Source organism: Rousettus aegyptiacus, unplaced genomic scaffold (genome assembly GCF_014176215.1).
Source record: "Rousettus aegyptiacus isolate mRouAeg1 unplaced genomic scaffold, mRouAeg1.p scaffold_m13_p_12, whole genome shotgun sequence".
Taxonomy (NCBI): domain Eukaryota; kingdom Metazoa; phylum Chordata; class Mammalia; order Chiroptera; family Pteropodidae; genus Rousettus; species Rousettus aegyptiacus.
The window spans coordinates 8,125,321-8,148,188 of record NW_023416287.1 but is presented as its reverse complement, the minus strand read 5'-3'; the positions used below and the strand labels follow the sequence as shown (position 1 = coordinate 8,148,188).

The following is a 22,868-nucleotide window of genomic DNA, read 5'->3' as shown; positions in this document are numbered from 1 at the left end:
CTGTCATGTGAAGATAAGCCACATGCAACCTCGGCACAAGTTCATCTTGAGTGTGAGAAGTCTTAAAGTAATCTCCCTCCCAAAATCTGGCCCTAAGATAATACCACAGATACCGATTCTGGGAAGACGGCCATGATCTCCTGCCATACGTTGGTCCCCACTCACCATCATGCCTCCACTCCAGTTTCCCCAAAGCGGCATTTCCGGGACAGCATCATTCTTTAATCCATGGACAACTTCAATATTGGCTAAATTGTACTATTATTTCCATTTCTTTTTATCCCTTCCATACCATTTAGACCATAAACATACTGATCTCTGATCCCAAATGCTGGGCGCAGACACTTGCTGGTGAGCAGGTTCAAGCATGGCTTCTCTGATTCTATTGGATCTATTTCTGATTTCTGAGGTGGAACTGTCTGCATGAGGTAAGAGTAGAAATTGATTTTTTAAAATTATGTAACCAAATGGAAAAAAGAAAAATTAAATATAACCAGAATCCAATTAAATTTACAACTTCCAAAGCCACACCCTCCAAAGTTACATATGGATTTGGCTAATGTAATAGGTAAAATGTCTTTTATGTAATATGTTAGCACATACTCTAAAAGATATTTTCCACCTGAGGACACAGAGCAAAGTTTATTTCTTCAGAGCAGAGGAAAATGGCAAGGTCGGAAAAATGGCAATGACATTGGAAGTCAGCCTACACCTCACCCCTCCTGATATGCCAAATCAGATACAGCCTAGGGCTGCTGGGCTAAATTAAAAGTTGAAGGTCAATTTGGTTAGTAATTTCCCAGAGACAGCACAAAGAAATCAAGATAGAAAAACAGAATCAATCCTGGAACTCAAATAGGACTGAATGCACGTGACAGCATTATAGTCTAGGACAGGTGGATAATAATTTGGCTTGACAAGAGTGTAGACCCTCTCCTGAGTTTACTCACTTACTGTTCAAAGAATGCAGATGCCTTGCACTGTAACCACAAGCTAGGCCGTGAGTCCTGAAGTGGATACAGCACTGGCATGGGCGCTGCCTGCGAAGAGCAAGACTTACAATCAGCTGGCCATGAGGTCTTGCAAAAAGCCCACCAATGCATGCTTGATAAGATAAATAATCACCAAGCCCTGGATGGCATCCAGGGGCTCTCTGGGTCTTTGGGAGGACAAAGTGAGACAAGACAGATAACAAGGACATTCTCTTCTCAGACTTCCTCCTTGCGCAAGCCTTATTCAAGAAAAAAAATTAGGAGTAAGGGGTTTCATTTAATTTTGGTGGGAGTATTATATCCATTTTATAGCAAAACAAGCTGAGAGTCAATCATCGCTTTGATCTGGCTGAAAAGCACTCGCTAAGCTTACTACCAAGACCTTGGAGACCCCTGGCCTCCATTTGTATTTCGATACAGACACTGTTGCTGTTATTGCTAACGGGAAAAAGCGAAACGTTCTCAGGGTTCCTGGAACCCAAAACAAAATGCCCTCCAACTTCCCTAACATATTAATTCAATCCTTTGCCCACTAGATAGTGACACAGAAAAAAAAGAGAAAAATTTAAAAACCCAAGACCCAAAGCTAACTGTAATTCAAAGGGAGAGCATAATGGGTATTTTGGTTTTCCTTCTCAACCTCATCGTTACAGCTGATTGTTTTCAGCACTGCTGGGATGACTCAATGCATTATGGGAAATGACCTGAAAGGTCTATTGGAAATAACTAAAGGCAACTTGAAAATAACCTCTTGCCTCTAATTTTCTTCTCCTCAATTTATTTTTTAACAACGTTTTTTTTTTCCTTGCAATTGCCGACCCTGAAGTTAAGCTAAAAATTAATTTTCATTCCACCCTTCATCATCATTCTCTGCCACCAGAGTCAAGAACCTTACTGAGACTTGTCTCTGAGCCTGAACGTTGATAAAACAAACAACGCCTTGTTCACATGTCAACTGAGCTTTCGGTGGACTTAACTCCTGACTCCAAAGGACAGCCAGATTCTCCTTTAATATACTCACTGCCATAAACACTGCTGTTATCAAGCAAAGAATGAAGAGGTTATTTAGTAGATACTGCAAAAAACACTATAACAGCCTTAGCAAATACTACAGGACTTGCTCCCAAGCTCAGCAACTTGTCAAATGAGCAAGCTATAAAATCATGCCTTCCAAAACCCCTCTCATCCCATTTCCAGAAGGAATCTATTCTGACTTGATTGCTACTTTTAAGCTGTCACTTTTTCAGGTTTTCTATTTCAAATAAGACATGCTTATCCTTTTATGAAAAATGCTGAATATCAAAAAACAACATAAAAAAAACCATCAGATCAGGTTAGCCAGAGAGTAAATCATCCAGTTATGTGATATCGCTGTCATTATTTTACTAGTAGCACAAATAAGAAAGACGGCTGCACAGGATGAAGAGGTAGTTCCACAAACTCTTAAAGCCTTCTGGACACACAGACCTTGAGTACAAGGCTAAGTTATTGAGACTTCTCTGTACCAAAGAATCCCTCTTGCAAATAAGACTCAATACCATAGGTTCATATTAATTATTTAAAGAAGCTTTAAAAAATAATAAAAGCACTGATGTGCTATAACATGGCTGAACCTTGAAAACATTGTGCTAAATAAGCCAAACACAAAATCACAAACATTCTATGATTCCCCGTCTGCGAGGTACCTAGCACAGTCATGTGCATAGAGACAGCAGAAATGTGATTACCAAGGGCCAGGGGAAAGGGGACCTCGGGATTGTTCTTTAATGGGTGCAGAGTTTCCATCTGGGATAGTGAAAAGTTTCTGGAAATGGACAACCGGTGATGATTACACAGTATTGTGAATAAACTTAGATTGTACTAGAAAGTACACTTAAAATGGTTACAGTGGTAAAGTTTTTGCTATGCGTATTTTACCACAATAAAAAACTCTATATGCAAAACCTACAATAATAACTTAATAAGATTCTGGGTGGTAAATAATAAACCAAACCCAAGGTTCTGAACTTCAAGTACATTTAAGAGTCAAAAAAAAATCAACACTCCCAAAGTGTCAACAGTCAAGACAAAGTTAGTCACTGGCATTCTGCTCTCATCCAGGCTCATGACTTTAAATACCATACGTATGCTGAAGACTCCCAGAATTTTAAGTCCAGACTTGAACTTCTACCCTGAAAACCCAGTCTGTATACCAACTGCACCCTCCACGCCTCCGCCTGCATGTCTTACGATTCTCTGAGACTTCGCTTGCTAGAACCCAAACCTGCTCCACCCGTAGTCTTCCTGGCCTGGCCTGGTTAGTGGTACCTCTACCCTTTCACCCTTTCCCCTAGCCAGTCTTCTCAACTGGGCAGCCAGCGGGCATCCTTTTAAAATAGAAGTCAAATGATCTCACTCCTCTCTTTTCAAAAACTTCCCATGAATTCTCATCTCACCCAGTAAAAACCAACCTCTGGGCAATGGCCTACAAGACTCTAAATCAGAAGTGAGCAAACTTTGCTGACGAAATCCCGCCCACTGCCTGTTTTTGTAAACAAAATATTACTGGAACACTGCCATACCCATCCGTTTCTGTGCAGTATGGCTGTGGATGGCTGCTTCAGCACTGCGAGCTACAAGGCAGAGTCGAGCACTTGCTGCATAGACTGCAAAGCCTAAAACATTTACATCTGGCCCTTTAGAGAGTCGATCTGCCCACCCCTGCTCCAACTGACTGGCACCTTGTTCTCACCCCTCTTTCTACTCTTCATCTCACCAGTCACGACAGCCTCCTTGCTGCCCCGGAGACGCCTCATGCAAGCTCCCAGGTCAAGGCCACTGCCCCTGCTGCTCTCCCCGCAGGACTGCTTCTCCCATACCCGGCAACTGCAAGGCTCGCTTGCACGACTCGAAGCCTTTATTCAGCTGCCTCTTCAGAGAGATAGCGAACCCTTCTCTGCTCATCTTTCTCCACAGCACTAATTGCCTAATGATACAGAATTTTCTTTTTGTCTGACTTGAACCCTGTATGCCAGAATATTAGCTCTGTGAGGGCACAGCTTTTTGTATGTTTTAGTCATGCATCCCGGGCCTAGAGCAGTGTTTAGCATATAGCAGCAGCCAAATAAATATTTGTCAAATATAGCTGAAAGAGTATGGGTGGTATAGTTAGTGGGCCTAAGGCAAAAACTCAAGATTTTTATTCTAATTGCAGGAGGTAAAAAAAAAAAAAAATCAAATGATTAACAGAAGAGATGGGAAAAATTAAGATCCATTCTTAAAAAGAACCTGAAAACAAATCTTGGCTTATAACACATTCCAAATACAGACAAATACCTCCAAAGTTAATGATAAGTTTCTCAATTAAAAAAATCAAACTCCAGTCAAGAGTTTCAATTAATAAACACCATGTGTGCTCAGTTTGAAATCCGTTTCGAACTATAGCTCTCTGATTTATTTATATCCTGCTGAACTTTATTTTTAATCTTCAGAAGTCGGTATCTTAATTTACACGTATCCTATTATTCTAGCCCCATATCCTATTAATATTGCTTTTCATTTCACCTTCTTAGCTGAAATGACCAGCACTAGAGGTAAAAACCTGTTTGGTGAAGTAGGTTAAAGAAATGGTATGTCAACGAAAAACAAACCAACACTGTGCTAATAAAATCGGCAACTCTGATTTTTATAAACAATATTCAGAAGAAGAAAAAGTATCATTGCAAGCGAAGTCAAAGACGGAAGAGAGTAAATACTCTGCCCCACCATGGGAACATCAAGGAAATATGAAGAGCCAATCTGTAAATTCAAACCCCAGGTTTTTAATTTACCAAATAAAGTAATAAACCAGCCTTTCGATATCACTAATACGCCTCCAATAAACTCAAAAACGAATAACGCATCAGCTAATGTCTATTAAAAAGCGAAGAGGAATGCGCACCAGGCTGTTTAATAGCCGTTACTTGGAACAGTTGAGATTACAAAGGATTTTGACTTTTTCAGATTATATATTACTATGTTTGAATGTCATATAACTTTATACTCCTTTGTAAGAGAAAAATAAAGATACAGAGAAATGATATAGAAGAGTGAAAGAAGCTTGTATATCATGGATAAAAATTCTCAACTAAGCATGACTAATGAAGCACCTACGATGGAAATAAATTGCTTTGATCTCGCAAATAGTTAATCTTCAGATGAGAAGCTGAAAAACTATTTACAGACAAATGTGTTTTGTTTTGGCTTATCAGGTGTCTTCTGGTCTTCCTTTTATCTTTAAACTGTGAATTAATTGCCAAGTAGGATAGTTTGTGGTTACAAGTATCAACTTTGGAAAACTACTTAGTATAGTAAATACTAGAGTCTGAATGACTTACGCAAATTACTTAACCACTCTGTGTCTCAGATCTTCATCTGAAAAATGCGGATAACAGTATCCCTACCTCATTAGGATTATATGAGTTAATATTTATAAAACACTAAGAATAAAGCCTGGAACATAATTAGCACTATATTTCTTCGAATGTTCGCTATTATTATTTACATTAAAACCCAGATTTCTAAATGTTCTGGAAATATTGGAAGATCTAGCAAAAGTCCGCATACAATTCCCACCTTGAAGCAGTTATCAGGTGCTGAGTCGCCTGGTGGCTGCCTCCTTTTAGCAGAATACAATCTTTTCGGTTGACCCTAACATTTGAGTATCTATTAGGAAGCAGTGGGGATCCAGGACATTACAATAGGACTACAGCACAGTGGTGAAGAGCCTGGCCTCCCGGATAAGACTACCTGGACCTGAGTGTTGGCTTTCTCGCACAGTATTAACTATACAATCTCGGTCAAGTTATGGACTCTCTGCACCTCACCTTCCTCACCTATAAAATAAGGAGAACAGCACCCATGTCCCTGGGTGAGGAAGATAAGCAACACATGCAAATCTCTAAAACCAGGGCCTTGTATATAGTTAGCAGTTGCATGTTAGTTTAGCATTTATTTTAACTTTAAAAGAAAAAGTTGGTCCCTGAACTAAAAGAGGCCATAAACCAAGGAGACAAGTGTGCAAATCAGTAAATGTCACACAACATTACTGGGGCTATATATAACAGAAATAGAGGAAGGCAGATGTGTAGACTTAAATGGCACTCAAATGACACTTACATGAAGAGCCACTTGTTCAAATAACTCTATCCTCACTCCTCAGTGACCACAGAGGAAGCGAAGTTGCGTAGGATTAGTGTTTCCTTCGGCCCAGACCGAGGTCTGAGTCTGGCCCCTGCTTAGCTGCATGGTCTTAAGCTCATGATTGGACTTCTTACAGTCTTATGAGGGTTTGAAATAACAAATGTCAGACCTCTAAGTTAGTGATTAGAACACGGTGGGCCTTCAGTAAGTCATGGTTATTATTTTTATAAGCCTTTCATTTTAGAATAATTTTAGATTTATAGAAAAACTGTGAAGCTATTACAAAGAGCCCCCATACGATTATTATTTTTATCCATATTGTTATTCGGATTGTGAAGGAAGGCAAATAATTGCTAAGCTCCCTTTAAAACACATGACAAGGAAGACTGTTAACGCTAGGAAATTCTTAATTTAAGCATTTTAACACACCATACGTCAGTGAACTGATTTAACAAATTCGTTAAGGTGTGTCATTTTAAAGGCAGACCTGAGTAAGAAGCTAAGAGCTCATCACAGACCTAGCAACACCGTCTCCACGTTACCATCTCCGACAGGAGCTTCGGCAGGTGTGGTGTGGTGTGGTGGGTACTCCTCCAACTCATAACACAAACCCAATGTCTTCGACAATTTCTTTTTCTTCCCCAGGGCCCATCACGACGCAGTATTTCCTAACCAAGTAGAAAAGGTGGCCCGGGCAGCCCTGCATCTGAAAGCAGCACGGAGAGCAGCCGCTGAGCTCCCCGCAGGGCAGACTCTGAGCTGCGGGCTGGCAGAGGGAGGGGAGAGAGATGCTGGCTCCGAGCCTGGATCCCAGTGCTCACCCAACAATCACATGTCCCACACTCCCTCGTACCTGTTTGACGCCGAGCAGCTGCCTGTCATAAAGGTAACGTGAAGATACCGGTTTAAATTTTACAGAATAGAAATTGGGTACTCGGAACAGACACATCCAGACAACAGCTACAAAACTGGGAAAACGATGGCTATTGTCCCAGAATGAATTCAAGTGACACTAATGCTCAGAACAACTTTTTTTTTTCCCCCTTTAGACCTGCTTTTAAGAGCTCTTGAAAATATCATGTCATAGACATTTCTGGATAGTTTCTGAAGCCTTATTCCTTAGCATCCTTGGAATTAAAGCTTGACGGTAATGAGAGTGAGAAGCTTGCTACGAAACGCATGTGCAGGAAAAACGGCAGCAGGAACAATGCAGAGGGATTTCTCTTCACTGGTGCTGAGCTGCTGCGGTCGCAATCCTGACTCAGCACCTAAAAGGCACAATGACAAGGGAATACCATAAAAAGGCCATGCATGATTAATTAGAGCCTTGGCATCAAACCAGAATGATTGGGAAAACAGGAAAATGTCTGCAGAGTAAGAGAAAGAGTCGCAACCCGCTTAAATCATTTTGGGCAGCGTCCTACCATTCAGAAACGTCCACTCTGAGTTGTTTTTCTTCTAAGTGGTCTTTTCCTCTTTTATCCCTCAGTTTTCACCCTAATTCTGGTCTCTTTATGTCCTAACCAAATTTCAAGTGGTTATTTACAGTCTCTGAGTGGATTTCTCTGTGTTAATGTGCTCCTATCAGCTTAAAGGGAATTAAAAAAGAAATATCTGTTTTTTAATCTAAACGCGAATCCTTAGGCCACGACGAAACAGATTGCAGCAGTACCACTCTGCAGAAGCCCCAGGAGACGCCACACGCAGGATGGAAGAGTTGGTGTCACCTAGAAATCAAGAGTCCGTCTTCTCAATCCTACAACAAGTGAACACACGGCCTAAGCTCCCAATTCATAGCAGGCAAGATAACGGTGAACGAATTCATTTACTCTGATAACCATTATAGGGTCCCCGCGCCTGTCATCAAATGATCGGGAAAGAACGAAGCTGCAAAACATGGCCTGATGGTGGAAGGCAATGACTTGAGGAACTCAAAATTCAACCCCACGTCTTTGGTAATGTGTATCAAATTAGGAAAACTGATCCCTCCTTAGACCTATGGCTCTCAACTAGGGGTGATTCTGCTCCCCCGGGGACATTTGACAATATCTAGAGACATTTTCAGTTGTCATAAGCTGGGGGAGAGGTGTGCTATTATTGGATCTAGTGGGTAAAAAACCAGGGATGCTGCTAATATTCTGCCATGCACAGCACAGCCCCCAGCAACAAAGAATTACCCAGCCGAAAACATCACTGGTGCTGGGACTGAGAAACTCTGCCTCAGACAGATCACTTAACTCCTTTATGCTTAGACTTACTTTTAAATTAACCATTGATATTGTTAGACAAAAGGCACAGTAGTGATGTATATATAAGTTTGTACTGGCTGATTCGCTTTTAGATTAATAAACAGATATTTCTTTTTAATTCCCTTTAAATTGGACATGTCTTCCTTGATGTATGGAGCACAGACTAACATCATCTTTTTTTACAACTTAAGGAATAAAACACACAAGCAAGATTTATATAAAGCAGCTTCTGCTTTTGACTATGACTGAGTACCTTGCTGTAAATAAGGGATCCCTCAGGTGAACAACTAGAAAAGCCAGATAGAATTTAAAAAAAAAAAAAAAAAAAAAAAGTCTCAAGACTGTGGAGAGCTGCTGGGGCAACTAAGATTTGAGGGGACAAAATCCTGGAGAAGGATGAACCCCTTCGGAGTAAGCCAACAAACTGCAGTTGGTTGTCCCTCAGGGCATTTGCCAATTGTGGGTACCAAGAACAAGACTGAGGAAGCAGGCGAACACTCTAGGCACAAGGCTAGAGAGCCACCACTAAGAGGCAAGAAGCCAGCAGAACTTTTGGCAGTATCTCAGGTCTGAAGAAGCAAAAATAGAGTCTTAATGGGCCAGGATCCTGGTGAAAAGAATTGAGTGAGTTTTCCCTTAAGAGACTAATAAATCCCAAAGCTGCATAGGTCAGGATGCTAAGAGACCAAACAGAAAGGCTCTGAAGAACACAGGAGAGTTTTCATCCATCCCAAGTGCTGAGGAGACAAAGATTAAAGTTTAGTACATACTATGGGGAAAGAGTCTTGATAAAAGCCTTAAGTTCTCAGCTGGAATTCCTGCAGGGCTGTGCCCTACGATGGCAGGCTGACGGGAAATAAAGGGATCCTTACCAAAACCACACCCTACCTCTGGACAGCTCAATCCCTTATAAGATAAATGGGGATCAGTCCCCATGCTATTTGCCTAGCAAATGAAGTGAGCCCTCTCTAGGAGGACAAAACAATCTAGAGCCGCAATTTTTTACAGACAATATCCAGTTTTCAATCAACATTACCAGGCGTGACAAGAGACAGGACCAAATAACTGTGTGTCAAAAGAAGAACCTGACGATAGGAAAAGATCCGCAGATGTTAGAGTGATCACTCATGTGCTTTAAAAATAACTACGTTCAAGAAAAATAACTACGTTCAAGAAAATGAAGCAGAAAATAAAGAGAAAAGATGGGGAGAAAATGGAGAATTTCACCATAAAATTGAACTATATATAAAAAAAGTATCAAATAAAAATTCTAGCGCTGAAAAATACAGTAACCGAAATTAATTTAATAGATGGGTTTAATATTGGGTTAGATACAACAAAAAAGGAAGATTTGTGAACTAGAGTCAACACAATAGAAAACACCCAGGCTGACGTGTGGAGAGTAGGGAAGGTAAATAGGGAAGTATAGATTTATACTGAGTAGTAGCCTTGGAAAGGGTCTTGACAAAATAGTGTTTATGTATCCATTGTATTGCTTATGGAGAAATGAATACAGGTGCTACCTCTCTGACAATAAGACAGGGTTTATGCCACTTGGTCATTTCCAGGATAGCACAATAACTGGAAAAAAAAAATCTTTGGATCAATGAAAAAGGCACTGAGGGACCTTTAACATTGCAAAGATACAGAATCAAACAATTCTTAGCTCACTCTCAAAGTTAAAATGATCAAGGCAGTGGAGAGATTTAAATGGCTCCGTTTCTGCCCGATAATTGTTAACTAGAGCCTTAAACGTACTAATTCATAATGTTCTTTAGCCAACATTTTATTAGAAAAAATTTCAAACATATAGCAAAGTTGAAAAGACAGTGAACACCCATATACTCACCACCTTGATTCTACTCAACTGTCTCATCACAAATATATCCATCTACCCATCAACTCATCTTATTTTCTCATGCATTTCCAGGTAAATTGCAGAGATCAGTATACTGCCCTCTAAATATTTCAGTGTAATATATCATCATTAAGAGAGAGAAATGTGCATAAATATTTCACTTTTTGGTGTAAATTTTCTTAAAATAAGTGTACTTTTGCTGAGTTTCGGCACATGCATACAAATCCCTATCAAGAAAAGAAACATTACCGTCACCCCTGAAAGTTTCCTCAAGTCTCTTCCCAATCAATCCTCACATTCATTTACCACTCCCAGAAACAAGTGTTATTTTTAATCCACTATTTTTCAGAACTGCATTTTAAACAATCTTTAGGTCTCTGGTGTGAAGTGTCAATCTTAGAAAAGTAATGTATAAAAAGACAATCATTTTTATTATAAAATATTAAAGCATATTCTTGAAGTTAAATTTAAGCTTATATATGTAAAGTAGAAAAAGTCTATTTTAAATTCTTATAAACCACTGTAAGTGATATTAACCTAACAGCTAGTTGACTGCCAGTACCTTTCAATGTGATAATATCTAGTGCCCAAAAAGCCACACTGATTAGAATGTCCAACTGCCCAACATAAGTGCCTTTATTTAACAACTATTTTTGTTTCCTGAAATTCTATTTTTATTAATTCATGGAAGTACGAAATATTCTAGGGAAGTATCCTCATCCTCGGGTTTCGATTTCATCTATAATTTATATTCCTTGAATATTTGGCTTTCCTTTCTGCATATGACCAAACCAAATCTTTCTTGGCAAGAATGGATTGCTCTTGTTTACAGCCATGCCACCCTGAACAAGCCCGATCCCATCTGATCTCGAAAGCTAAGCAGGGTCGGGCCTGGTTAGTACTTGGATGGGAGACCACCTAGGAAGACCAGGTGCTGTAGGCATAAAAAAATTTTAAAAATTAAAAGGAAGGGATTGTAAGCTGACAAGGTCCTTAAAATTCGTGAGGCCAACCAAGGGTTGCCTCACCTAAAAGGAAAAAAAAAAAAAGGAAAAAAGAATGGATTGCTCTCTCTGCTGTGAACTGTGGTTACCTGGTTTTATCTGGCAACCCATTAATTTAACATAACTGAGCAGATCTTCCCTGTATTCTGGCCCTAGAATACTACTTAAAGGACAGCAGATAAAACCTTTAAGTGATCAAAAAGGTGCTCGCTTAACTAGGCAAAACTTCTTTAAGGATCAAGTAATTTATTATTTCATTTTTGAGACTACCTATAGATAAGAAAATATGAATCATTCTGATAAAAAGGAAAGTGTAGCACAATCAGCCTGCTTAGATGTTACTACCAATAAAATCCTCACCAAAGAAAGTTCTATGGTATATGATAAAGCTTACGTTTTCTTACAGGACCGAAAACCTGACGGTCACTTGGCCTCTAGAATATATTTTGACATTTTAAGTTAGTATAGAAAACTGTACATATGATGTGAGCTCAATTATGTTTTTGAAAAATTACATACATACCAAAAGAAGAAACAGCACCAAAATGTTAATGGTGAATTAATTATTATCTTTATGTTTTGCTGTATTTTCCAAATTTCATACATTAACTATATTACTTTTATAATCCAAAATAAATAACGACTACAGGGGCGGGGGGTGGGGGGGACCCTAGCAGCACCTGACCCATCAACATACACTGACCAGGGAACAACGCCCTTTGTACCTGTGTAATCCTTGCTGCTCACCCCAAAGATGCCTATCACCCGCTTTTTTCCCAGCAACAAAACAACTCGATATTCCACTTACCACATGTTTGTAAAGACAGTAGACAGTGATTCGACTGTTTTAAACCAAGGTCCCCTACAGTCATGCTTTCTGACTATCTTTAGTGTATACCCATCTGCCAAGTTTTTTTTTTTTACTTATTCACTGTAGTCTGCATTATAAAAACAATAGGTATGTTGAGTGTGCTTTTTCTATTTATACACAAGCCTCTCTCTGCCTCACCCCCAACCAAAAAAAAAAAAAAAAAATCCTGGTGTCATTGTATCATCATCGCCGCCCGATGCCAACTTTACGAACATCCTTGGTTACTAACCAGACACAATCGGTTCCAGTCCTGGTGTCGCCGGGGGAATGAGTGAATCCTTTACCATCTCTAAGATGCCATTTCCCCGTCTGTAAAATACGGAAGTTCTCCCACGAATAGCGACTGTCCTCTCCCACTCTTTCACGTTGTAGTTCTTCAGATCCTGTTATATCCTATACATGTGAATTAGTCCTGAAAACGAACCTACGATTACAGTCCCCTAATAGGCAGAATATCAATCACGGGACTAGCTAACATCTTTTAAAAAGATATGCTCCCCACTGCTAAGCACTTCCCTATGACGTGGGAACTAGTATCATCCCATGAGGAAACGGAAGTAGGGACGGAACGGTTCAGTAACTTGCCCAGAGTCACACACTGCAGAGCTGGGACATGAGCTCAGAAGAGGTAGCTCCAGATTTCACTGAGGTTTGTATCTCCCAGGTGCAGGCAAATTCCCTTTGTCCTAAACGGAGCACAACACGGTGCCACGTAACTTCCACGTAAGTGTTCCCAAAGCTATGTAAACTAGATAACTGACAGAGAGCAAGTTAGGGGGACTTCTACCCCTCTGATACCTCGGAGTCTGGGATTTAAGTATAAATATCCTCCCTATTCTCATAGTTACGCATCATCAAGAAACAAGCTTACTTTGCTCACCGCGCTAGTCGGACTCCAGAACAGGCCTGTAGCTTTGCATAAAGAACAACTTTTTGCATTATGTGTAGCCTGGGGGAAGTTCCCCAATCCCGGAAGGCGACCTCACAAATGCCTAACACCAGTCACAAGGGAGAGCTGATGTGACGGGGGATGAAGACGCAAAACAATCTCTGTACGTAGAAAATTACTCAAAACCACATGATCGACACCCACTTTCAACAGAGCAAGTAGCCACATCATTCCATTCACAAAAAATACCAGAACTGAGATGGGCTGATAAAATGAGTAAGCTCAGCAGAAGTCTAAGCTGCTCTTCCTTAAAAAGCATCAGACGGCTTAAGTATACTTTTTTTTAAGATCTTAATTTTCACATTAGTTTCCAAAGAAAAATTTTAAAAGTTTTGATCTTCATACTTCAAAGTCCTCTTCCTATATAGAGAAATTGTGCCCAGATCGGAAAAGAAATGGACTTATCTGGGCTTCACACCTACCATTCCTCTGGGCCTCTTCCAGAAATATAGTCAATTAAGTGTCAATGTTTCCAGACAGCTAATAGCATCTATTTGTCTTCTTCTAACTATAACTTTCAAGAGGTTACACTTCTTCCTAAATCAAAAGGAATAAAAAAGTGAGTGAACAACGTGACCTAATCAAATGTATCCGAATCCTACAGAGGCAGCAGAGACTTATTCAAGAGCATAGGCTCTAGGAAAAAAAGCAGACTTGGGCTCAAATTACACCTCTACCCCTTAAAAGTTCTGTGACCTTGAACAAACTATTTAACCTCTCCTCTCCAAGCCTTGGTTTCCTCATCTGTAAAACACTACATCTCAAGGCTAGAACGTTAATTAATAGGATAATACAATGGAAGTAGCACCTGCTGTCACTGTCATGTCGGGAGGCTGAAAGATGGACTACTGAGCCAGAAGAAGGGACAGACAGAAATGCAAATTATTGGTCAGGATAGTCACTTCTGAGAAACAGGCTTTCTCAAACGCCACGGTCCCTACCTAAGTCATAGGAAAGACTCAACAGGGAAAAAGAAGACTCACCATAATGCTGTGAGCTAAATATTTCACTTTGTCACCCTCTGGTTAGCTAAAAATATGCAACCTATAGGAAGAAATCAAGCATATGCTGCGCATCGAGAGATAAAGAAAACGGTGCAAAAAGAATTTCAGAAAAGCATGGTGACTATATTTTCAGAATGTAAAACTAAGTGACATGATCAGGGGGAAATTATCACCCCACCCCCTAAATGTGAATTTATTTACCAAAATTTTATATGGCCCTTTCCCTTTTGCTTCCCAAAACGATTCAGTCCTAAAGCCATTAGGTGGGCTCAGGCTAGACGGGTGTCCATTACCAGGGGCAGTGGAGACTCAGTGGGCCACTGAGGGATGTCTGGGCACAGCAGGATGAGGAGGGCTCCCTGAGCCAGGGCGAGCGAGAAGGGCATCCAGCAGGGACAAGGGGGATGCCAGGGTGGGATACCAGAATCCAACAAGGGTGAGAGTGTGGGGTACGCACGGCGAGGAGGGGGCAGGCTGGTGCAGGGTATCAGAGCCCAAGTGGGTAAGGTAGAGGGCCCGGTGTAGGCTGTGGGAGCTCAAGTGGGGGTGAGGTGGGAGAACGGCCCAGCAAAGAGAATTTGAGGGTGAGAAGGATTCCAAAAAGGGACAGGGGACCGAGTAGCATGGTTACATACAAGGGATTGATCAAATAAGTAAACGTATTAAGGAAAGTGGGAGCTAGGATTCTCACTGTCAGAGTAAGGAGTTACAAATATGGAAAGAGAGAAAACTAGAATGAACCCTGAGGTGTTGGAATTAAATTGTAGATATTGGTGTGAACTCTTTAATTTTACACACACACACACACACACACACACACACACACGCAGAACTAAATATAGATGCCCGTGTGTGTATGTGTATGCATACATATATTGCACAGCGCAATACATTGAGAAGGCCTAGAAACCCTAACATCCAACAGTAATGAGTATACTCAGCACCCAGGTCTTGGCTTCTAAATACCCATTCTTCACTAAAAAGAACCAGTTCTTTGGAGAAACACGTGATTCCAGGTCTGGGATAAGGAAAGCACAAAATGCGCCTAGGACTCCTTGTTATGCCAGGAAGGAAGTGTTCGAGGGTGACGAGCCCACGTCGAAAGGGCGGATGCCAGCGCACAGGGGTTCCCCTTGGCCCACTCAGGACACTTGAGCATGAACATAAATAACGACAGTACCACTAAAACCACAAGTTCAAGCTCATAAAAAGAAGTAAATTTTAAAGCATGGGTCCGTACTAATTGGGCAATAAATCGATAGAGAAATAAATTGAAAACTCTGATGAAGAACGAGATATTTCTATAAAGTACTTCCCACAAAATACTGATTACAAAAGGGAAAAGAGTTACTTCATAATGGAAAAACTGGGCAGATATCTCCTCAATCAAGTGATCCAAGTGAACATCATCAGCAATGAGACAAATCACAGTTCTGTGTCATCTGCCAGGATGCATTGGGAGGATAAATACAGAATACTTCTCTGATCGTGCTGCCAAAGTTGCATAATCTGAATCCTACCATGAGGCAACATCGGTCACACCCAAAGTGAGAGACACAGGCTACAAAACAGCTGGTTTTTCATCCTCAAAAGTGTCGAGGTCATGAACGTCAAGGAGAGACTGAGGAACTTTTCCAGATTTTCCTGAAGGAGACTAAAGAAACTTGAAGACTAAACACAGTGGATGATTCTGAACTGGATCCATTTGATATAAAGGACATGATTAGGGCAACAGGCAAAACTTTAACAGGGGATGGAGGACTAGATGGCCATAAAGCATCAATGTTAATTTCTTAACTTTAATGGTTGGATTGCCCTTTGTTGGAATACCCTTGGTTTGTTTTAAAACATGCTAGTATTTGAGGGTGATGGGGCATCATGCCACCTAACGGTTCAAGAAAAAGACGCTGTACTATACTTGCAACTTTTCTGTAGGTTTGAGATTTCGAAGCTTTTTAAAAATCATTCTGAAAAGTTTCACATATTTATACTAATTACATCACATTTTGTCTTATAGACATCTCTGCTACAATGCTTATTTTGAAAATGCACATTTGTTCCAACACAATTGATATATCTGGGAGCATAAATGGAATTTCTCATTTGCTCATGTACAATTTTGCCCATGAAGAACATCCAGAAAACTACAGCAGGCTGAACAGACTCTCACCTCTCTACCTCAAACATCTACCAGGGACCTCAGTGCACCAAGTGGGTATAAGACACATCTGACGTTACAGCTCCCAGCACCACTTCAGATAACCCTCTGTCCACGACTTCGCAACAACTCACAAGTCACAGTCCTTCTGATGCCCACTTCCACGAGCAAACGTCACCTTTTCCAGGCCCTATTTATGGTTTCTTAACAATTTAACATGCGTAAAACTGTGCTACTGTTTTCACTAGGGTCCTTTTTCGTTAACGTGTCACCTATGAAGCTCTGAGTGTTGTGTGCCTAACCCCACTTTCCCCACGAGCACTATCATTTTTAATCCACAATTTTGCACGGTGATTTTTAGAAATGCTTAAGTCACATTATGAGGAACTAATTGCATTTAATAAAATTATGTTTACACAAAAGAATAAATTGCATGACATCAACAGTGTCTCCATTCTGTACATACAGTGTGAAAAAAAGAGGATGGAAAAAATATATCACATCTACTTTCAACCCAATCATTTCCAACTACTCATAAGCAAACTCTTGAGTTTTCACAGGTGGGGTCTTCCAAGGGTTAGGAAAGCCCAGGTTAGCCCAGAAAAGGCTACATAAATGAACATTAATTATAGATTTAATTCTTTTAACTACAGATTAAGAGGGCAAGCTGTGTCTTACAGTGACATTTCCAAAAACAAAGGAAATAATGGCAGCAACGTACATGTTTTTAAATGTGGCCAGGGTAGCCCGACCTTTGGTTTCTGCTCAATTGATCTGATATATCTTTGAATAGCTTCTCAATCATTCAAAGTTTAGTTACTCTTGACAAACTATAGAAGAAGAAAAAAAATACCACACTGGAGAAAAATAATCGCTAAGTACAAATAGGCATCTAAGAAAGCCTTTATTTCTACTTTGTAAAATCCAATCAAAAGAGGCAATAGATCAAATATTACGTTTCCATATTAAATTAGCCATAGAACATTTCATGAAATTTAAAGTCTATTTAATTTTATTTATAATATTTAGGGATGAGATTAAGTCAACTTTATACCAAATGAGGCTGGAATTTTCCCATCAAGTTTTCTACATATTGGTAAACACAGCAAGTATGTTTTCTGTCTAGCTTCCCTTTCAAGAACCCCTTGCCAAAAAAAAAAAAAAATCTTGTATCGAGACACTATGTCGAGTTATAGTGAGCAAACACAGAACCAGAAAAAGACGTGATAGCACAGAGATTGTAAAAGGTTATTTTGGCACAAACATAGCATTTACTAAATTGCTGCCACCCTTCTAAAAGCAATTCTCTCGGCATAGCAATTCCTAACATGCCAATTTTCAAACATAAAGATGAGACAGAAACAAAAAAGTGAAAATGCTTGTGATGAAAAAATTATACAAATTATTGGAATTCCTTTTATTATTCTTAAAACTGATTTAATAGTTTAAAATATAGTTCGACAGAGCAAGGGTGATAACATTTGTTAGATCCTAATTACACATGATTCTGGGATGTTTCTGATAAAAAAAGTTTACATAAATTATCTGTGTTTATTCAAATACCACGATGAAAAGAGTTTTTCAGAAGTACAACCCGAAACTATAGCTTCGATCTATGCAGACTGTTTTACCGTTTTAATATTAGAACTGTTAAATTAATAAAACTAAAAATACAAAAATTAAATTAGTAGTGGCGGTGTTTAATTTGTGGCTACTTGGGAATGTTAATAAACATACATCACAAAATCTATGCCAAAAATAAGTCCTAAAAGACGTATTTTTGCCATTCTTTGTGTTGCAAGCTTTGCACTTGGCTTTGGTCAAAGCTGATGTAAAACGGCTATGGAAAGTAGCAATATATTCTCAGGAAAAAAAAAAAAGAAAGGCCAAGGGAACCCAAGAACACAGGTGGTACGCGCGCCAGCAGGAGTAGGCTGCTCCCACGGCACCTGTGAACCTGGGGCATCCTCCGCCACAGCACCTGCGCCTCCGGCTCGGCAGAAGCTCGGTGGAAACTCCACGGCCAGGGAAGGCGCATCCTCCGCAAACATGCCGACGACCCCTGCTTCCCCCAAATCTAAATTTCAAGGGTTCAGTGAAGGCCAGGGTAATAGAAACACTTAAATCCTCTGGAACCTCTGCTGTAATTACTGCTTCAAGCCCGCTCTACCGTGTACCAGTTTACCTGAGCTGCTAGCGCTAGCAGAAGCTTCCGTCCTTCCCTTTCTCTATTCCAGCTAAGCGCTGTGATTAAGAGATTGCGAGGGAAGGAGACATTTATCTGTCGAATATTTAACTACTACCAAGACTTGCAAACATCTGGCAAACATTCTCTCTAATCCTCACAGTAATCCTGTTTATAGACTGTTTGTCTTCCCTGTTCACATATGAAGAAATATTTAGATAATTGGATCGACAAGACATCCAAAAATGAAATCCAATTATCCAAAAGCTTTAAAACTCTGGGTTATTAATAAGCCAAAAACTCTGGGTTATTAATAAGCCAAATTTATGTTTTGTTCCATTTTGGGGAGGGGGGAGGGAGGTGATTTGGGGGTCCTTTCATCTTTATATTTGAAAAAAATAAAATATTACCTTTGTAAATAGAGTGAATTATATTATTCACTCTACTTTCGTATATGTTTGAAAATTTCCAGAATAAAATAATTAAGGAAAAACATTATTTTAAACATAAAGCCAAACAAAGAAGTAGCTCTTACCTCTAGTGCTAAATGACATTCAAATCTTTTAATTTACCCAAATCTTAAGATCTCTGGATAATTACAACCAGAATGAAAAAGCCAGGTACATCCAGTCAACAATAAAACAGAAAATCAAGCCAACACTAAAACCAAAACATTTCACTTCCTCCCACGTTCACACACACACACACACACACACACACACACACACACACACAGCACAATGAAGGATTCCAGTAGTCCTTTCTAGATAAAGCAACTGATGAATGCCAACCTGGCATTAGTCAGCTCAAGCTTTTACTGAAAAATCATTTTAGCAAAAAAGGCAAGGTTATTTCATCTTCCATCTAATCACACGGAGCAAGAGACTAGCTATTTAAGAATGACAGACTTACGTTCCATACCATCCATATGGGCTTCCAATTTCAGAAAGCTTCTTCCTCAACTATCCTTGATAAAAGTAAAATATAAAACAATTTCTCATTTCTTAGGCAAAAACTTACCTCTCAGATTAAAGATAGGCAAGCACAGTCAAGACATAAAGGTATAGCTTCTATCAAAAATTTGAAAACACCAAAACTATTAAACCAAATATTTTTCTAATTAAAAATCAGAAACTATATACCTAGCAATATACGAGAATTTTATTGTATCTGCTCCATCCTAAATCAGGACAGACTGTTTTCCTACATTTATCATTTTTTTTTCACCTAAATTTCAAACTTAGGTACAAGACAAAGCATTAATACCTTTGTTTGTGATTTGCAATTTCAAAGCATTATCATAAACATACTATATAAGATACAAAGCACTTAAAAGGCTTAAAATCCATATTGAATCTTAAATGGGTAAAACTTAAAATTCCTACTTGTTATCTGTCTACAAACCAGGTCCCACATAATCAAACATCTGATAGCATTAGGTATAATTAATCTGAAACTATACTATGAATCACATCTTCAATTATAATTAACATTTTTACAAATTCATCATGTTTTTATTTGATCCTTTTAGTGCCTAATCTTGAAGTCTTAACAGTTAGTATGTCAACCTTTAACTTACCCAAATGAGCAGGGAACTGGCTAGCTGTACTTTTTAGGATCTCAGATTTTCTACCTCAACTTTACTAACTTAACAAGTAAATATTTATTGAGCACCTGCTATGTGCCAAAACAATGTTCTAGATACTACAGATGTAACAATGAACAAGAGAAATGAGGCTCATGCATTTAACCCTGAACTAGAGGTGTGAGGATGGGCAGGAGTTTAGAAGTGAGCTACAGAAAGACTAATGAAAGCCTAGTCTCTGCTGGAAACCAGGTGGAGGCCCCTGTTGCTGGAGGGAGGGAAGAGTGGCACAATGAGGCTGGAAAGGGAGGCAGAGGCCAGATCACCAAAGGCATTATAAGTTACAAATAGGAGTTTGAACTTTAGCCTAAGATAATGAGAGCCACTGAAAGGTAGGAGGCAGATTTATCCTATCTGATGGACGCTTCCTGAGAACCTACTCGGTGCCAGACTTCTGAGCCTGACACCCTTCGAGGCAGAAGGGAAGAGGCCTCAGTACGTAAATATACCCCTTCTCCTCCATTGGTGCCCCCCCCCCCGAGCATCTGTGTTATTAATAAACTTCAGGTCACTGCTCATCACCATCACCACGACCCTGTTCGGGAGATAAACCACAGAAAGTCCCAGCAAATATGAACACCTCGCCAAGAACAGGCACAACCAACCAATAGGCCAATCAGGTAAGATATTAATGTCTTTTCAAGAATTTCTTCAAAATTCTGTGCTGTCTTAAATGTCTATAATTAAAATATAATTCACCATTATTCCCGACAATTAAGAAATGTTAACACCAATTGAATACTAGTTGAACTGACTCTCAACTGAATACATCACCCAGAAGTACAAAACCATTCAAAATTGAAAATTCTTTACTAAACTAAAAGCCATGCTCCCTGGCTGAAGACTTAAAAAGGAACAGAGATATGATGTTGGCTTCACTGATCACTGTACCCCCAAGAAGCCCTGTAGGGGTGTAACATGTAGAGAGTAAATAATGAAGTTAGCTCTAAGGAAATGGCCAAAAGGCAAATGCAAAGACAAGTTACAATTTTTTTCTTCTTTTAATACAGGCCCCTAAATACAAATATTTTCTAAGTACCCACCTGTCTTTAATCACTACCATTATCACTCACATTCAGATAAACACATTTGAAGTTCAGATGGTATCAGGGGGAAAAAAAATCAAATTGCCAAATTTTGTCACGTCAGAGTTGTAGGAATCCAGCAGGTTTTACGTGTTAGAATTTTCTAGGTCCTCATTCTTTAGCAATCTCCTCATTTTCTGATGTTTTGAAGGAGACGGGGAAAAAAAAGTAGTCCTGTGCTCACATCACACATCTCACGGTCATCCAGGGACCGTCCTTGGCAGCCACTTCTCATCACCACCTGCCACCCCGTGTCTGTGCCATACGCTGAAGAGGCACGGGGGAAATAAAACGCTCTGGCGCATAAAGAATTATCAACAGTCAAAGGATCAGAAGACCAAAAACAAACAAACAAACCACACTTAGTGCCGAACTCAAAGTCAGGTCTTCATTCTCACGATCTATTAAATATAAACAGCAAAATATAAAAGGTGCCGGTTAATGGCGATTTGAGGCCAACAAAATGCCAAGTAAAATTTTCTTTTCTTTATCTTCAAAATCATCGTTTTTTATGGAAAAAATAAACCCAGTGTTTCACTATGTTCGTCAATCCGTAATTTTTCCAAATGTCTCCTCTATATCATGTTTACTCAGTAAACTGTATTGTCCCCAATACCAAAAATTTTGTTTCCCAACATCTAGCCCTGGCTTACATGGACTTTCACAGAACTGCAATTAGAAGCAGAAAACATTTCATTTTAAGTTACGTTTCAGTCTTATTGAAAATAATAGGCAGCAAACAAAAAACATCAAATAAGGAGATACGAGCAGTAAGTCTCTCTTTCATCATAAAAGATCGTAGGACTCTTCAAACCTTTTAATATTCGACAGACTCTATAGAGCATGTCAAAATTGGCAAATAGAATAACTATTTGAAAGACGAAGAACCAGAAATCAGGAAACCACCATCAAACTTGAACAAGTAAGAGTAAGGAAAACCAAAACCCTGACTCCTGATTTCTGAGAAACAGATCATTAGTAGTTTGGGTAAAAAATGCCTACCAGTAACTTAGGCATTAGAAATGCCTATCAGATCTTCAGACAGAAAAAATCATGGGCACACTGTAGGGAGCAAAAGTTAAGTGATCATTCTCATCAAGTAGTATATTTTTAAAAGTACAAACAAAGAGAAACTAGATAAACTGGACCTCATTAAAATTAAAAACTTTCTTATATCAATGAACACTATCAAGAGAGTGAAAAGACGACCCACAGAATGGGAGAAAATATTTACAAATCACGTATCTCACAATGGTTTAATATTCAGAATATATAAGAACTCTTAACAACTCAACAACAGACAATCCAATTAAAAGATGAGCAAAGGACCCTAATAGACATTTCTCCAAACAAGATATACAAATGGCCAATAAACATATAAAAAGATGCTCAACATTATCAGTCATTAAGGAAATGCAAAGCAAAACCACAATGAGCTGTCATTTCACACCTACTAGGATACCTCTACTAAGAAAGATGGATGGAAGGAAGGAAGGAAGGAAGGGAGGGAGGGAGGGAGGGACAGAAAATAACAAATGTTGGCCAGGATGTGGACAACCTAGACCCTCATACTTTGCTGGTGGGATTGTAAAATGGTGCCACCATTGTTCTGCAAAAAATTAAATACAATTTAATTTAAAAAAATTTTAATACAATTACCATATAACCCAGCAATTCTACTTCTTGATACATAGCCAAGAGAATTGAC

General features: G+C 39.4%; 1 protein-coding gene and 1 non-coding gene across 4 annotated transcripts in view; one reads left to right on the top strand and one right to left on the bottom strand.

Annotated features, from left to right (window-relative positions):
* B4GALT5 (beta-1,4-galactosyltransferase 5) overlaps positions 1-22,868 on the bottom strand; it is a 67,604-nt gene that overhangs the window by 35,671 nt on the left and 9,065 nt on the right. Inside the window, exon 1 of one of the 3 annotated variants that reach the window (XM_016143730.2) lies at positions 12,364-13,466. The exons of 1 other annotated variant lie outside the window; for it this stretch is intronic. In XM_016143730.2, coding sequence (XP_015999216.1) covers positions 12,364-12,421 — 58 coding nt within the window. In that variant the 5' untranslated portion in view covers positions 12,422-13,466. Of the gene's footprint in view, positions 1-165; positions 11,102-12,363; positions 13,467-22,868 lie in introns of those variants that run through there. One more of the 3 variants, XM_016143731.2, reaches the window with a different exon arrangement.
* On the top strand, positions 11,084-11,202 carry LOC118610258. Its single transcript, XR_004953855.1, has one exon. It is a non-coding gene; the product is annotated as a 5S ribosomal RNA (ribosomal RNA).